The sequence below is a fragment of the Lissotriton helveticus genome, chromosome 2_1 (assembly GCF_964261635.1).
Source record: "Lissotriton helveticus chromosome 2_1, aLisHel1.1, whole genome shotgun sequence".
Lineage (NCBI taxonomy): Eukaryota > Metazoa > Chordata > Amphibia > Caudata > Salamandridae > Lissotriton > Lissotriton helveticus.
The window spans coordinates 242,583,722-242,602,461 of NC_136059.1; the positions used below are offsets into that span (position 1 = coordinate 242,583,722).

Sequence of the window (18,740 nt, forward strand, 5' to 3'; positions counted from 1 at the left end):
CTCAAAAGCAAGTCAGGAGGGCACACCTTGTCCTTCATCACTGGAATGAACTTCCTCAACACTTCAGGACAGCCCTTTCACTTCTCCACTTCCGCAAGAAACTGAAGACCTGGCTGTTCAACTAGGAGCTTCATCTGACCTACTCCAGTGCTTGGATACCCTCAGGGGTGATAAGTGGAGCCATACAAATCAACGTAACATGTTGCCCAATCCATCACACTTTCGGCATTTTTTTTTAATCCACCTCACTGCTCGCAAGAGGAACGTTTCACTGCCCAAAAGAGCCTAGAGCTTTTACATTGATCAAACTGAGTATATATATATTACCTACTGGCGGTCGCCAGTAGGTGTATATAGTTAGGATTTTTTCTCTATGGGTTTTTTGAAAATTCTATGTCTAATAACTTTGGCGTTTGTGGACGGAATCGGCTGAAATTTTCAGGAAAATGGCACATTTTGTTTCTGAGCAGCCCTTGAAAATTTGGGGGGGGTTCGTCCAGTGGGGGCCGAGAAAAAAGGGGGGTCCCAAAACGTGTTTTTAACATTGAGTTTTCCATAGGGCGGTTGGCCTCACTTTTAGCCCGAACGGCTGAATGGATTTGCACGAAACTTGGCAAAATTGTAGGGACTGGTAGCCCGATGTGCCTTTTGTAGGTCTCAATATATGTGCTCCAGTGGATTTTGAGAAATTAACGTTTAAAAAAAGATATATATATCTGTAACAGCGGACCGGTTAGCGCTCTGGTTCGCGGACTTTTCGCGCAACGGAGCTTTGTGAAGCGAAGCTGATTGGTTCTCCGGCGTCTGTCAACATTCCAAACAGTCCGTAGCGGCCGCCATCTTGTCTCTCGGTAGGATCGAGAGACAAGAGGAGGTCAAAACAAAGGGGGAAATAACTATAAGGGGGCATAGTAGATCCTCGCTGACCCCCTAGGTTTGATGTGGAGGTTTTAAAAGGGCCCCGCGGGGCAAAAAAAAATAATAAAAATAATAATTGAACGGCTGAATGGATTTGCACGAAACTTGGCAAAATATTAGGGACTGGTAGCCCGATGTGCCTTTGCTAGGTCTCAATATATGTGCTCCAGTGGATTTTGAGAAATTAACGTTCAAAAAAAGATATATATCTGTAACAGCGCTCCGCTTCGCGTAACGGAGGTTTGCGAAGCTGATTGGTCATTCTGTCACTGGGCTATAGTTGGGCTACATCTGGCTGATATTTGGGCTACATTTGTTTTTTTGTGTGTCTGGCGGCCATCTTTGGGCTACATTGGGCTACATTGGGCTTCATTGGGCTACATTCGGCTAATTAGCAAATAGCTCATCGCAAACTAGGAATGGTAAAGAATCGCTATTTATTCCTTAAAGTTCGCTATTTAGGAAATGCAAATAACTTTTATGATACATATGGCGGTTCATCTCTAACAAGATAAGAAGCATAGGGATAGATTTATGATGACTGGCGCATCACCAGGGATGTGTTAGTCATTCTGTGCCGCTGTTCCGTCACCTATGGTGTGCTGCATTTACAATGCGGCGCATCATGGGGCAAAAACAGCACAGATGCGTGATGTATCTGTGCCGTAAAGGTGGCGCATTGCTGGAGTTGTATCGCAAGTGTGATGAAGCTCCAGCAAGGGTCGGGGGTGCCCCTGTCGCAGGGTTTCTGTTCTCACACAGAACTGTGGACAGAGGATTGGAACCTCGGCGAATTAGGGTGTCCCAAAACTCACGTTAGTAATCAAAAACTATTTAGCAAGCTAGGTACAGTGTCACATTGGATATAACAAACTCTCAATGTTTAGACAATCCAGAATATGAACTTATAATACCTCAGGATACGTGGAACTCATGAACAGTCGGTCGTTATATATTTCTTAGAAACCAGAACATGGAGTTAAGAAGAACACATGTGTATTTGAAATGTTTATTTACTAATGCCGTCTTCTCAGGCGTAGTACCTTAGATAATAAAAGTACACATTATCAGTAGCAAAATTACCAGCATAGTTACTAGTACATAAAAAGTGAATGGTGATAGTATGTTAACATGCTGTAAATGAATAAGAGTTAGCAACACTTATAAGCAGCCGCGGGCCGTGGAGGGAGTTACGGTGAGGCAGGGAGGCGGGGAGGGGGAGAAGCAGGGTGGAGAATACAAGTACACATATTATCAGTAGCAAAATTACCAGCATAGTTACTAGTACATAAAAAGCGAATGGTGACAGTATGTTAACATGCTGTAAATGAATAAGAGTTAGCAACACTTATAAGCAGCCGCGGGCCGTGGAGGGAGTTACGGTGGGGCAGGGAGGCGGGGAGGGGGAGGGGCAAGGTAGAGAGGGCTCCACCCTGCTTCTCCCCCTCCCCGCCTCCCTGCCCCATCGTAACTCCCTCCACGGCCCGCGGCTGCTTATATCTCACCCTCCCTAATACACATATTATATTATTTGCTAAGAAGGTCTCTTTGTGTTGGTTTAGGGCGTGTCCATACTTTAGTGTCTTAGATTTGAAGGAATCACATCAGCATACACCAGCTCTCTCTTCATGTGAACCGCATCAACTGTTGTGTATGTGTGTTCGGCAAAGCAATATAAAACCCGCCTCATGCCCAGAATTGGCAGAAGTTGCACTTATGTTATGAGTATGAAGTCGTGGAGATCAGACCTCATAACAATTCTGTATCGTGTTGTTCTTGAAACTTTAGCACTCGCTGTACAGATATAGTTTAACAAGTAAAGCAGATAGTAGACCAATAACATATTATTCTCATGTAAACCACGATGAACTACTAGGTGGAAAGCTAAAGCAACAACTAAGTGTCGTGTGCAGAAGTTGCAAAAAAGGAAAAATGGCGTTTAAACCGGTAATGAGCCCATGCTAACTTAACACGGTGTAAAGATATCCAGGACCTAGATGACACCTCCTCATGATCCGGAAACGAACTGAATAAGATAATAGAAGTGCCATCTCATGAGAGCAGATTGCAAGTTTATATGTGGACGGTCCGCAAGGTAAAGCATTAAAAACTAGGAAAATTCAATGCTAAAGAAAAATAAAACAGCCAAGTACTTTATCGAGTCTTAAGCCAATAGGCAAGGTAAATAATAAAAACTTGACAAATAAGTCAATGAATTGTCAATGAAATGCTAGTACTCAGCATATCAAACATGAAAAAGGTCTATGACATAACTGTGTATGCAAAATAAGCTGCAACAGCCTCCAATAGGAAGTCACCGTCTTCATCCGAAAACAGTTCAGCCATCCAATTTAAAAGCGGAAAAGAACATACGTGCTCTCCCAGCACCGGATCCTCTATCACCATCAGAGGACAGCTCGGTGGGTTTTCAAGAAAGCTGTGTTCCAAGAAAGACTGTGCTGCCGCCAGTAAATTCCAGGGACCAAGTAGTCCATGCATCAATGCCACAGCCATAATCCTTTCGCCAGGACAAATCAACTCGTGAGTAATGATAGGAGTCATCAGCTGATTAAAGTCGACGTCAGGAGAAACCGGTCCGCAGAGACACAAATCAATGGCCCAATCGAAATCACAGGTCAGGCAGTGAAATACAGGCTGGACACAGGTGAAGTAGGAGAACCGAAAAGATAATCCATATGCCGTGCTTAATATCGCCAACGGCATTGTGCCATAATATTCTAGCATGCGATTGCGGAACAGTGTCAGCAGCTGCAGGGTCGGAGGTTGCATAGGAGGGACATCCATATTTAAAAATGTAAAAAAGCACAAGAGCGTCCGCTGGTAATGCAAGTAAAAATGCAATCCACGAACCAGAGTGGAGAAAATGGAATGAAAGGGAGCAGGGATGACTCCAAAGATTTTCTCAAATGAAGTCACGAGACCACTGGTAACAACTTTAAAAAAGTGTGCCAGGGATTTTGTGGAGGATGCGTTAAAGATAGTCGGAAACATGTTGCTGAAATTGAAAGGCAAACCTGTGTACGGGTGTTCGCTATGTGAAGTACGAAAGTTTCACGGGCCGAACTCAAGGCCACCTCTCTCTGAGACAAAAGAGCTCTTATTCTTGTCATGCCGTTGAAACGTGTCCCAAGGTTGGTATTTGTGGCCAGATTGAAAACTCCCTATGTTCATGTGTGGGAGGAAATAGAACATTTCTGCAGCAAATAACCCGTTCACTTACTGTTACGATAAAAGGAATACTTTTTAATTAACTCAGAACAATCTTCATTATTGAGCATCAAATAACTACCATTTTCCAACAACTTGAACGTGGGGATGATAGCAGGAACTGGCGTGCCTTGCAACACGCAAGCCATATTTGGTCGGTGTTTGTTGCATGAATCGTGTAACTGTATGTGCCTACACATTAGTGAATGATCTGGCGTCTCAGTGCATTCCTCTCCATTCAGATAAACTTCTTGATCATCTTTGAAACATCTGTATGTGTATGGAAGCGACCAGACCTCATGAACAAAAGCACTACCTAAAGGTTCATAAAGACCTATTGGTATATATTTCATACAATTTGAAAACTTATATAAAGCAAAAGGCAGCGTTATTAAACCGTGGATAAGGCATGTTGCCAAAAAACCCGCAATCCTCTGCTGATGATGTCACTGAGCATGTCATGAATGATGTAATATGTGACATCATCAGTAGTGGATTATGGGTAATAGTATCTCTAGTTTACTCCCCTATAGCTGTCTTTCTTTTAACATAAGTGTGTGTTTCCTTCCCTTATACTTACTGTTTTTGGTTCGCTTCCAGTTCGCGTACCAGCGAGCGAACTAGGAAGCGAACTAAGAGAAATAGAGGTTGGCACAGTTCCAAATATTGTACCAATTTTTTAATAACGGGGAGGTAGTTCTGAAAAGAACTTTTTTTTTATTTTTCTGAACCTTTTTTTACTGTTTTTGAATTTTTCGGAACAGTTTTATATTTTTTTGGGTTTTTCTTGGAGGGGGCAATGAAAACGATTCATTGTAAAGGGCTCAACAGGAGCAACAAAACAAAAAAAAGAAGTATTTATTATTTTGGGCGTTTCGGACAAACTTGCATATGATAGTCAATAGCTCTGTTGATCAGAGTGATGCTTCTTTCTCCGTAGGAAATGAATCCATCGCAAAATACGCAGGTGTGTTTTACTTCACCAAATCTCATTTGTATATTTGGCACCATCTCCCTGCCCTCTGGTCCCGTTACTTCCGGTACAACAGATCTTCTGGCCATAATAGGGAGATTATCTAGGTCGTTCCGAAACTGTGCAGCACTGTAGTTGTTAGGATGCCACCTAGTCATATGGCGATGCATTGTGTAGTTTCCGAAACTGTATTTTTTGTCGGTCCCTCTGGACAGTCTATCTTGACATATAAGGCAAGTTACGTATCTTGCATTTACTTTTTTCTGACCTTTGGGAATTTTAAAAAATTGCCAAATGAAGTTTTCTTTCCGGTGAGACGTCTTGGGCTGCTCAGGCAAAAACTGCCTCTCTTCGTGCTCGTCCTCCTGTTCCTCTTCTTCTTCTTCTTGTTGAATTACAACTTGAGCAGGTGGTCCACTCTTCCTTGGATGTGGTGGAGGTGGTGGGGAAGCACCAGCTGAAGCTACTAAAGAAGCCATTGCTCAGTGATCACAAAGGGTCTTTCTCTCACAATGATGAAAGTCAGAGTGAGGAAAGAAGGAGGGATTTTCATCATTTGGGAAAAACAAGAGTTCTCAACCAATCAAAAGTGTTCATTTTAGATTATATGACCTAGTCTTACATCATTAGGAAACCAAAAGTGAAATGAACCAATGAAAAGTGTTATTACCAAGTCACATGACTTGCTGTGTTTACGTTAAGCGCTTTGCAGGGCCTCCCGGTTTGCTTCCAGAAACCTGCGCTTTGGCACTCGCTTCGCGTACCAGTTTGCTAACGTAGCACGTCATATGACGTATCAAGCGACAACGTGGAACGTCATGCGGACGGGAGGCGTCACGATGTTTTCTAACGCGGCACTTGCGGTAAAGAAACGTTTACCGGCTCGCGGTCTATTTCGCGGCATCAAGGTCAGCTAACGGGAAGCTTCCCGATTCGCGAAGCGGGAACGAAGAAAAAAAAATATTTTAAAAAAAAAATTATTCATAAACATATAAAATATATTTTTGGATTTAAAGAAGAATACATTTTACAGCTACAGATATTAGCTGTTAAAAAACCAATGAAATTCACAGAAAAAACCATAGGTTATAGACCATATATAGTTAGGAATTAGCATTTACAAAACCTTGAAAATTCACTGAAAAAACCATAGGTTATAGACCATATATAGTTAGGAAATAGCATTTAGAAAACCTTATTTTACTCACACAAAACCATTGAAATTCCATATATAGTTAGTTGCACTAACTATATATCGCGCACCTGCAATCCACTGCTGATGATGTCACATATTACATCATTCATGACATGGTCAGTGACATCACTGATGACATCACTGATGACATCTCAAATGACATCACTGATGACATCACTGATGACAACATCCAGTGACTGTATGCTTCTGTAAAGTTAAAATATGTCTTACATATTGAAGAATGAGTGGATGTATAAGTGTCTGGATGAAGGATTTAGTAGGTGCATGACTGACTGTATAAGTGAGTGATTAAATGTGTCTCACTGAGTGCATGGGTTAGTGACTAAACTGTTTTAAATTGTGCATCATTGTGTCTGTTGTTTTGTAATCTGATGCATGTGTTGATCATTAGCTATATGACTAACTATATGGGTTATTGATTAGTTGCCCAAGTATTTGTATGGGAGACTGAGTGTGTGTGTGGGTGTCTGGGAGGTGTATGACTCTGTGCATAGATGTGTGAGCAGTTGATTCACTAGATGTATGGGTTCAAAAGTGCATGTGGAAACATCTGTATGGGCGGTTGACTGTGTGCATGAGTGTATTGGTGAGTGAATGGATATCTCAGTGCTACATGTCAAAGTAAGTACATATGTAAAACACAGTACATGTGATAGTTGACATATATAAATAACTGTGCATAAGAGCCAGTGAATGTGTGAGTGGCTGTATGGATTATTGTGAACTTGTATCAGGGATTGTATAACAGAGTAAATATGTGTTATTATATGTTCCAATAAGTAAGGTGTGTATAACTATATAGTTGAGGAAATCGAGGTGTGATTGATTCTTTGCAAGACTGACTAGGTGTGTGAGTAACTCCATGGATGAGTGACAGTCTGTGAGTGTCTGTTTACACTGAGTGTATCTAAGGTTATATTAGAGTCTGAAGAGGTTCATTGTATCATCACATGAATGATGTCATCAGTGATGTGATCAGTAATGTCAAATGAGATGTCATCAGTGATGTCATCAGTGATGTCATTTGAGATGTCATCAGTGATGTCATCAGTGATGTCACTGACCATGTCATGAATGATGTAATATGTGACATCATCAGCAGTGGATTGCAGGTGCGCGATATATAGTTAGTGCAACTAACTATATATGGAATTTCAATGGTTTTGTGTGAGTAAAATAAGGTTTTCTAAATGCTATTTCCTAACTATATATGGTCTATAACCTATGGTTTTTTCAGTGAATTTTCAAGGTTTTGTAAATGCTAATTCCTAACTATATATGGTCTATAACCTATGGTTTTTTCTGTGAATATATATATATATATATATATATATATATATATATATATATATATATATATATATATATATATAATTTTTTTCTTTGAGCATAAATTACGTTTTTATACATTTAGATTATCTTGCAATTGAGAAATACTATTGCTAGTTGAGGGTATCCTTTTGGGTAATACAGTGTATATAATTAATATTTTTTTCACAAGTTATGTAACTAGTAATTATTCATTGTATTCTTTATTACTAATTCACTTTATTATAATTGTCGTGAACACCTGCCATTGTTGATGCACTTTACTGTTGCGGTCTCTATATTTGAGAAAACAATGTCCTAATGTTGTTGGCAAATAGAGAGATCTGAATGAGCTTGTGGTATACAACTTTTAACATGTTTGTATGTTTTGAAATGTATTATGATGAAGTTTTTATCTCGGAAATAAATGTAAAAAAATTATAATTTATGAAATAAAGCAAGCTCAAATGCCTCTATTTGTTCTTTTAGCTGCTGAAAGCTATTCCGGTCGGAATTGGGCAGGTATATGGGTGTGACAATGCATGGACTGGTGGAATCTTCCTGGTTGCTCTCTTCATATCTTCTCCAATGATCTGTTTGCATGCAGCTATTGGATCAACAGTTGGAATGTTAGCAGGTACAACATTTTAAGGCAATGGTAAAGTGGGCAATTGCCCAGGGCTCCTACCTTCCAAGGGTCAACTTGGGAAAGTGAAACTTCTCTCCATTTGATCTGTCTGTTTGTTTTCTGTTTCTAAACTGCTCTCCCTCTCTGCCAACCTCTAACTCTGTCCATCTACTGCTTTATCATCCTTAAGATTTTTGGAGTCCCAGACATTACCTATTTCAATTGTTTTTGTCGGACTCTATTAAAGTTTAATATATACTTTTGTATGAAATGATTTGGGATGATTTATACCCCGGATCGAGATGGCGCTCACCAGTTAGTCAATATTATATGTATTAATATCGTTCAATTATGGGTGCTTAGGGTAGAGGCAATCGTCCAACACCTCCACATTAAGATCAGCCGATCCTTACAACTTTGTCTCAGGCCCTAGCACACCAACATACAGATTTTGACAAGTTAATGACTTAAAGTTCACAACAAATACATTAACATCATGTATGTTTTAAAGTTTCTTTCTGATTCCAGCCAATACGTGCTTCGTCGTTCGGGACAAGACACCCGCAACTTCCTCAGGGCTTTCAGTTTTCCAATCAGTATTGAACGCCTTCTGGCTGGTTATACTTCCGTCCCAGCCTAAATATGGCTGGGCAAGTTGCTAGTAATTCTCGAGCGAATCTTGTTAGAGAGATAATATATTTACTTAGCAAAGTCCGATACATGTTCGTGCTCCAAACGGACTCGTATCATGTCCGCCTCATGTGCGCTGTATCTAGCAGCAATCCACTGCGAGAGCGTTCGTCGGCACCTCCGTATGGCCTTAGTGTTGGAAAACTAAAAGCCCTGAGCAAGTCGTGGTGTCTTGTCCCGAATGACGAAACACGTGTTGGCAGAGTTGTAAGGATCGGCTATACTTTTGTATTGTTTGGCATTATGTGGGTTTGAATTAGTAGGAATTGGGTAATGAGATTCAAATTTGTTCAGTCCAGGGCCCTCTACATTATGCCCTGGTTCTGCAGAATACTTAAGGTGATATTGGGCAGATACTGAAGCAATATGCTTAACCTAGATGAAGAAATGGTGTAAACATTGCCCGATTTGGAGAATATTTGCTGGTACTTTTATGATTTGTAAAGCTATATGTATGCACGGCTGTTATGACCTATGGACCTTCATATATTTCCTTACTGTAAATGGGACATGGATATTTTAAACACTAATGACTGGGGTCTTAATTAAGGAAAGCTTAATAATTTGGAATGGGCTTAGACCTATGGATTTAGGAGGACAGACTAGGGTGTTCTAGTCTATTCCGCCTTCCGTGGTTGAGTCTGTCCGCAACGATTTCAGGTGTCTGGAAAAATTTATGTAATTCTAGACTGTTCATTATCTGTCATTTAAGAGTAAAGATGAGCAATCCCTTGGGAGCTGAAATATTCAATCCAAATAATCCCTTCTAAGCCACTCCTCAATATTATTTTAACAATGTCGTAAAGCTTGTGGGGAGTATGGTACACTGGCCAGGTAAAGAAATGCTGGAAGTGAGGCTGTATTTGGAGAGGTTTGGAGGGTTCCTTTAGGTGGCTAGTTAGTTTCATGTAACGTAAACTGTTTTGATATTAAACAAACTTTCATTGAACCAAGAGTGACAAATAATGTAAACAATAGAATTAGCAAAATGACGGATGACCTTATTTGTAAAGACCTACTTGTTGTGCATTTACTTTGTAAGCAAAAAAAAAATGGCAAAAATGTATCTGAAATGTTCCCCCTTATTTTTACATGACTAAAGGATTTGTAAAAAAAAAAAGCTTGTAAGCCATTTCGCTCACCACTAATAAATATAGGGACTGTTTTAGAAAAAGCATCTGATACACCTTGTTCGGTGTATACCCAATATATTCTGGGACACGTAGTTTCTATTGGTGCATGAAGTTTTTTAAATAACTACTTTTTCCAATGTTTATATAGTTTAAACTCCCTTACTAAATAACCTGTATGTCATAGTGGTACACAAATAGAACCATCAATATGAGCAGTTCTTGTAGCATATACAAAATAAAGCCTCAATGTGCATACTGATGTATATGATTGTATAAGAGTCTTCTCATTAAGAAATCATATAATGGGAGTTGGGGCTGTAATCACGTAAAATAATTTGATTATCCAATCCAGTGAATACCATTACTAAATCTCATCATTTGAGAGGAGCATAAAAAAAGTTAATCATAAAATGCAGAGCTCGATATCAGTGTCCCATATCTCCTTGCTTAGTGTCCTTGTTAGAAAATGGAAAACTGTTTATCCAGTATTATGGGTGTCTTTCATAGATTCACATGCCTGATTCATTCCCCGTCGTCGAGATGGGAGCCCCCGGTACATAGAAAAGTAATGTCCTATAGACATACATAGAGAAAAGTAGGCCTAAGGGCCTTGCCTTAGTAGCCTATTTATGTCCTTTTGTAGAAAGGACTAAAATCCTGAAGGTAGCCAATCAGCTACCACCTCCCTCTAGAACCTTCCTGCCAGGAGCCTCAGTCTCTCAGATTTTCTACCGCACGTTGTGCTAGGGAGTCTCCACCTGAGCTCTCCTCGGGTTTCTTGGATTTATCTCTTTTTCATAAAACTTGGATTATTTGCTTTATCAAACAACAATGGCTGATCAACAGAAGAAAGGACTGTTTAGAGCCTGTTCATCTTGTGGTAAGAAGAGACTGCACGTCGATGACAAACATTAAACTTGCCTACTGTCTTTACCCTGATCATTCTCCTAAAGAATGTAGGATTTGTAGAACATTCTCTACTAAGACTCTTAAAGACAGAGAAGGAAGACTGCTCCTCTGGTTGAACAGACTTAAAACCAGAGAGGATGATGTCCTTTCCTCGGAGGGCAGTGAAATGGCTTCAGTTTCATCCAAACTGTCCTTGAAGAGGCCAAGGGATGCTTCCCCTGGCCCTACAGACGTCCCTCATAAAAAAACTAACACAAAGTCTTCTGAGGTAAGCTCTGACACGTCTGTGAAGGATGCTACTACCTTCAGAAAGCCGACGCAGTCATCGTCGACGAGTTCGTCGACGTTTTCTTCAAGAAAAACCACCTATGTCTACACGTCGACGACAACAGTATCGACGACGATGGCGTCGTCTGCCTCTTCATCGACGACGACGACCACCCAATCGTCGACGATGGGTAAGCCACTGTCATCGATTGTACTGATAAAAAAGCAGTCGACTTTCATCAAGGCTCCGTCGACAACATTGTCGACGCAGACGACGACGAGACAAAAAACGGCGACGCCTACACCGTCGACGAAGACACCATCGACATCGGTAAGAGCACCGTCGACGCCAAAGTCACCGTCGACGCCAAAGTCACCGTCGACGCCAAAGTCACCGTCGACGCCAAAGTCACCGTCGACGCCAAAGTCACCGTCGACGCCAAAGTCACCGTCGACGACGAAAGCACCGTCGACGACGAAAGCACCGTCGACGACGAAAGCACCGTCGACGACGAAAGCACCGTCGACGGCGAAAGCACCGTCGACGGCGAAAGCACCGTTGACGGCGAAAGCACCGTCGACGACAAAAGCACGTCGTCAACGACAGCACCGTCGACGAAGGAGCCGTCGACGACCTCATCGTCGACGCTTGAGAAACGATCGACGTCAACACCGACGACGACGAGCTATGACTGTCAAAGTGGCCAACGCCATTGCGCTACTAGGCAGATACAATAGACAATTATGGGAAGACATTGTTCCGTATCTAGCGGATGTACCCGAAGATTTGAAGGATGAGGTTCAATCACTCCTCAAAGAAGGACAAATGTCAGCATCGGAAATCATTGATTCCGCTGTAGATGTCGCCATGACTGGCTTCAGACAGTTGGCAGGCGCAGCAGTTTTGCGCAGACAAGGATGGCTCAAAGCAACATCCTTCCGACAAGAGGTCCAAACCAAAGTTTTGGACATGCCCTATGACGGACAACACCTATTTGGGGAAAAAATAGATGAGGCCTTGCAGACAATCAAAAAAGACACTGACACTGCAAGAGCTCTCAGCACTTTACAATTTAAGAACCAGTCCTTTCGAGGGCACAGAGGAAGGGGTCAACCCTCATACAGAGGATCATATCAAGGAAAATCCTCTTATTCCTACAATCAAAATCGCTCACAATATCAGCAGCGACAGCAGCAACAAGGTCGTCAGACCTCCTACGGGAGATCGAACTTTAGGGGAAAATCCCAGAGGAAACCAGCCGGTGGACGACAATGACCATTTCCAGCAGCCAGTCCCGCCACCGTCTTGTCCATTCAAAATTGGAGGAAAATTGACACACTTCCTCCGCAATTGGAGATCGATAACAGATCGGTGGGTACTCCAACTAATCCAGCACGGTCACTCATTGGAATTCAACTCAATCCCACCGTTAACTCCTCCTCGCAAAATTCAACACAGGCACCTTCATTTACTTCTGCAAGAAATCTCTTCAATGTTGAAGAAAGGAGCAATAGAGAGAGTCCCATCAGCTCAAAAAGGGAAGGGATTTTATTCCCGCTTCTTTTTAATTCAACAGAAGAAGAAGAAATGGAGGCCCATTCTAGATCTCAGGGCACTCAATACCTTCTTGAAGAGCCAATCGTTTCGAATGGTGACTATCCAGGAAATCCTAGGATCCCTAGAGGAAGGAGACTTTATGACGTCTTTAGACCTGCAAGACGCATATTACCATATCCCGATACACAAACGCCACAAAAAATTCCTACGATTCGAAGTAGCAGGTCAGCACTACCAATTCTGTGTCCTCCCATTCGGCCTCAAATCAGCGCCATGCATTTTCACAAAGTGCCTGGCTCCTGTGGCAGCTTTCCTGAGACAGCAAAATCACCAGGTCTTCCCCTACCTGGACGACTGGCTGGTGAAGGCACCATCTATGACAGACGCGCAAATGTCTTCCAACGCCTGTCTCGCTATTTTCCGGCGCCTAGGTCTGACTCTCAACTACGAGAAATTGACCATACAGCCCACCAAAGTTATAACTTTCCTGGGGGCAACTCTAAATACAATTTCTTCCAAAGCCTTCCCATCTCAAGAAAGAAAACACAAACTGATGGCTCTGGCTACCGCAGTGTCTTCAAAACACACCATCAAAGTCCGTACTTTCAAATCCCTTCTAGGGATGTCGTCTTCTTGCATACTACTCATCCCTCACTGTCGGCTCAGAATGCGCCCCCTTCAGGAGGCCTTGACCAAGCAGTGGACCCAATGTACAGGTTCTTTCGAGGATCACATCGTCATCACTCGACAAATAACCAAGGCTTTACTTTGGTGGACAACAGACAAGAACTTGTCGAAAGGTCTGACGTTCTTGATACCAGCAACTCCACATGTCATAACGACAGACGCTTCTTTAGAAGGATGGGGTGCAGTCCTTCAAGAATTGCAAATCAGTGGCAAGTGGACGGAACAAGAGAAGACTCTACATATCAACCTCCTAGAACTGAGAGCAGTTCTACACTCTCTACAAGCATTCCTCCCTCGCATCAAAACCTCAGCAGTGCTTGTGAGAACGGACAACACAACCACAATGCACTACTTGAACAAGCAGGGAGGGACACGTTCGCTGACACTGTCTCGCGAATAGGAAAAAATTTGGAACTGGCTACTACACAACAACATCAAATTAACAGCAGAGTATGTCCCAGGAAAAGACAACGTCATAGCGGACGCTCTAAGCAGACAGAGGTCACTGTCCCACGAATGGGAACTGGACCAAAGAGTTCTAAACGACATCTTCTCGGAATGGGGGAGACCGCAAATAGACCTCTTTGCCACCAGGGAGAACACCAAATGCCACAGCTTCGCAAGCTGGCATCCCCAACCGAGGTCACTAGGAAATGCATTTTCCATCGCATGGCGCAACGTGTTTGCGTACGCATTTCCGCCATTTCCCCTAATAACCAGAGTCATTCGGGAAATGAAAATGGAACACTGCACCTTGATTCTCATTGCCCCATACTGGCCGAGACAGCATTGGTTCACGGACCTCCGTCGCCTTTCAGTCCAACCATCAATCCATCTGCATCAACATCCCTCTACTCTCGATGTCCAAAGGCCAAGTAAATGCTAATCAAATGGATGGGGGAGAAGGAAAGTACTGATCCCTCAGTTTCCTTGGGTAATTACAAATAATCAGAAGGGAGGGATCACTTGTCCTGCGTGAACCAGGGTATGCAGGAGATCGAACAACGGTGTCTCCAAATAAAACCCTCATGCACGTGTGGGGTAGCGTGGTAAGCGGTATATCTTGATTCTCCGCTCTTCAGACACGTGTGTGCATAATCATCGGGTTTGTTTTCGGTATGCAGCCTCCACCAGGAGGATCTTACCCTCGGTAAAAACAGTAGTGACCCAGTGATGTGGAGGGAGTGTGGGAAAGTAAAAATCCCCCGGAGACCCAGTTATAGGAATTTTATTAGGTCTGGGTTCGGGTGGATCCCATTAGGGGAATGCTCCAGTGGCGTGCGCTCTATTGAAAATATTAAGTTCTCAGGACGCACTAGCATTCAAAATGATTTAAAATGGCCAACATGTTTCAGCCCTCTATGCCGTGAATCGGACTTTAGGGCTTTCTTCAGGACCCGTGGTGAAAGGTGAAAGTGATACTAGATTACTATATTTATAGCAAGCAGGTGTGTAGAAAAGGGAAATTTTCAACCTGTTTCTTTTTCTCGAGGTCACGATGTACCTATAGTTCAAACATAATAATAAAAGACATACACAAAGGGAAAACAAGGGTAAGGGAGACACATAATGTAGTGAATTCACTACTAGACAATACTGATTGTAGCAACTTAAAATGGCAATACTTCATAACCCCCAGTAATTGGCAGTGTCAACTCTCTCTTTCTGCAACAGGCTATTTCATGCAAAAAGTGGTTCATAGATGAAGAATCATACTTATATGCAAATGTGTAGGGTTCAGATAATACCCCACCACTCAGATGACTATCGTGGTGAGTCAAATATGTGGCAATCGTTTATCACGTGACATGCAAAACTCGTTCATAAATATGTGCAGTTTCTACTGTCTTGAGCATGATAATGGTTGCCCAGCGTAGTGAAAATCTTTCATACCGATGTGCTCTGTGCGTCAAAATCATACCTGAAATGTACATTAGTTACACCTCCTTCGGGTGTGACAAGGGCTTCGAGGGGGCTAGATAGAAGGAATAACTGCGTATTAGCGTGAGGCGGTTCTCTGTATACTTGCGGTTTTGTTGCAGAAGGGTCTCGTGGCGGTACCTAACGCTCCTGTCCTCGCGCTTCGCGTTGCGCTGCTGCTGCCTCTTGCGACCCGGAAGTAACAGGACTGGGCTTCCGGGTCGGTATTTTTAGGTTTCCATTCATGGCAACAGAAAGAGGACTGAGCAGTCCTTCGTGTTTACACTGTTATGAAGTTGAGAATGTGGGGAATCGTATTCCTGAAGAGATAATATTGGTGCTTCATTTAGAAGCGCAGTAGATATTCCAAGAGTAAGGATAATGTTAAAGATGAAAAATAAAAATAAAAAAAAAATAAAAAGGGATCGGATTGAAATTTAGAATTATCCAAATTATGGTAATCAGTTGCGATGTCTTGCAATGTAATTTGTAAGTTCGATGGCAAGCAGTTTATTGACATTAGGCACTAAGTTAATCCCTGGTGCTTCTCACAATGCAACTTGGGGATATCTTTTGTTAGGTCTTTTGGAATTCGCCTCATTCTAAGGTGAAGCCTATAGGGAATCTATGAGTTCTGCTGATGTTTATGGAAAACAGTCTTATTTCAACACGCTCAGCCACGGAATATTGTCATTCAGCCCCCTTATATCGGTCCCCAGACGGTGGACCCAACGTTGCTCTTTTTCAAAGAGGATTCTCTCTGCGTTGCTGTCCTTTATGTCCAGAGTTTCAAGGATGACCCAATTAAGGTCATCCACTGTGTGGTTTTTCTCCAGAAAATGACTGGCCATCTTGGTTGTGATTTTTTTACATTTGACGTTGCTCCTGTGCTCAACGATCCTTTGTTTGGCTTTCCTGCAGGTCATGCCAATGTAGTGCAGTTGGCAGGGGCAGGTGATCATGTAAACTACATGGCTTGTGTTACAGTTGGTATGCTTGAGCATTCTCCATTTGAGATTTGGAAGTAGTTGTAACTCTTTAGTTGGTTGAGTCAATTTACAAACTGAACAAGAGCCACAGGGATAGTGTCCAGTAATGGGGGGATTCCCCCATAAATTGGTTTGTTGTCCTCGTTTAGTTACAGGTCTCGTGTGCACCAGGATGTCTTTTAGGTTCCTACATCGCCTGTTCGCAAATCTCGGTTTGGGCCAAGAAAGTGCGCCAGATGTGAGGATCCTCCAATTCTTATTCACAATTTTTTTGACTTTGTCAGTTACCGGACTGAAGGTGGTGACACAGGTAGTGAGATCTTCAGGTTCTGTTTTTGTAAAGGTTTCCAAAAGGCCTTCTCTGTTTTGGTGTTGGGCTCTTTTTTTACATTTATTTACCACTCGTCTTGGGTAGTCTCGATGTTGGAGTTTGGTGCAAAGGTCTTGTGCTTGTGCCCGGTACTCGGTGTTCTTGCTGCAGTTCCTCCGCAGCCTGAGGAACTGACTGTAGGGAAGATTTTCCCTCAAAGGGCGGGGATGGAAGCTCTTGAAAGAGAGGAGACTGTTCTTAGCTGTTTCTTTGAAGAAAGTGCGTGTTTGTAGATGCCCGTCTTCTGCATATATTGTAATATCCAGGAAGTCTAAGCTTCTTCTATCTGCACTGTAAGTAAACTTCAGGCAGTTGTCTTTTGTGTTCAGCCATGCGTGGAAATCTTTTAGATCTTCCTCGTTGCCCGCCCAGATTAGCAGGATGCCCATCGAGGTCCAATGGCATTGTAAGTAAAGTGTCTCTTTGTATAGAAAATGATTCTCTGTCAAAGCCATGCGGCAACATTCCAAAACAAAGTGTCTAGGGGTTTTGTATGTCCAGTCCTTTTCAAAAAGAATTTGCTCAAGCATATCCAGGGTCTCTTGTTGTGGTAGGCTCGTGTAGAGACTTTCCACATCAAGTCCTACAAGCATCATGGTATTCAACATCTTTGAGTAAGTTCAGAAGGTGTCGCGTGTCTTTTTAAGTAGGTGGGTGTACTCTGAACCAATGGTTTGAGATAATAATCAGCAAACTGAGAGAGAGGCTCTAAGACCGACCCGATGCCTGACACTATCGGTCGTCCTGGAGGTGGTATTCGGGCCTTATGAATTTTAGGCAATGAGTAGAAATATGGAGTTTTGGGGTTCTTTGCTACCAGAAAGTCAGCTTCTTTTTTGGAAAGCCAATTGTGAGCTTCCGCCTCTTCAATCATCATTTGTATTTCTCTCTGTAACCTCGTGGTGGGATCAATGGATAATTTTTTGTAGAACTTGTCATCTGAAAGGAGATCAAGGCACTGCTTGTCATAACCCGCTGCAGACAAGATAACCACCCCCCCTCCTTTGTCGGCTGGTTTTATAATGATTTGGCCGTCGTTCTTCAATTCATCCAACGCTGTCTGTTCAGCTCTCGTTACGTTGTGAAACGGTTTACGTTGGTCAGATGATAGTTCGTCTACTTCTCTCATAATGGCTTGCTCAAAGGTTGCGATTTCAATCGGAACTTGAGAGGGCAATGGGCAAAAAGTGGACTTGTTACTCAATGAGGTGTCTCCCTCTGGGATGTATTTTGGTTGGTCCTTAAAGGCTTTCAATTTGAGGGTTCGGCAGAATTCGGCCAATTCACATTTTATTCTGAAGACGTCTGTTTTGGGGGTAGGGACGAATCCCAGGCCTTTATTAAGGACATCCTCTTGTTCCTTGGTTAGGACCTTATCGGTCAAATTCACGATGAGGGAACAGTGTTGGCTTTTGTCACACTCCTCGTTTGGACCTGTCGGGTTTGGTCTGACCAAGTTACTCCTCGATTCTTTCCTCGTTGTTGAGGTTGGCCCCTCCCTAAAAAAGGAACCCTGGGTGGGAAGTTTTGTCCTTGTTGTTGGGGTCCTTGAGGGTTCATGGGCGGAGGTCCCGAGAAGAAGGGGTTCATCCAGCCTTGAAAATGTGGGTTGAAGGGTTGGAATGGAATTCCTTGGTGGTCTACCTGGAAGAATGGAGGACGCCATGTGCTCCTGCCTCGTCGGTTGTTCCTCCTGTTTTGTGGTCTTCCTCTATTATAATTGGGGAATTCATCTCCACTTTGGTCCGATCCATCAACTGAGGACCCACTGGTTGACCCATAGTTTGATGCATTGTCATTAAATTTGTGGTCCTTATTGCTATAAGGATGTATACGTTCAAGGGAAAACCTCTTCAGTTCTTTTGCCAGTTTTTGTAACTTGGTCTGGGTGAGATATTCTTGAGTGTCGTCCATTTCCTTATTGATTTCTTCAAGCCTTTTCTTAT

At 42.6% G+C, this 18,740-nt stretch overlaps 1 protein-coding gene across 4 annotated transcripts in view; it reads left to right on the forward strand.

Annotated features, from left to right (window-relative positions):
* SLC14A1 (solute carrier family 14 member 1 (Kidd blood group)) overlaps positions 1–18,740 on the forward strand; it is a 152,255-nt gene that overhangs the window by 118,665 nt on the left and 14,850 nt on the right. For all 4 annotated transcript variants that reach the window (XM_078674741.1, XM_078674739.1, XM_078674740.1 and 1 more), the window contains exon 6: positions 8,133–8,280. In XM_078674741.1, coding sequence (XP_078530867.1) covers positions 8,133–8,280 — 148 coding nt within the window. The remainder of the gene's footprint in view (positions 1–8,132; positions 8,281–18,740) is intronic.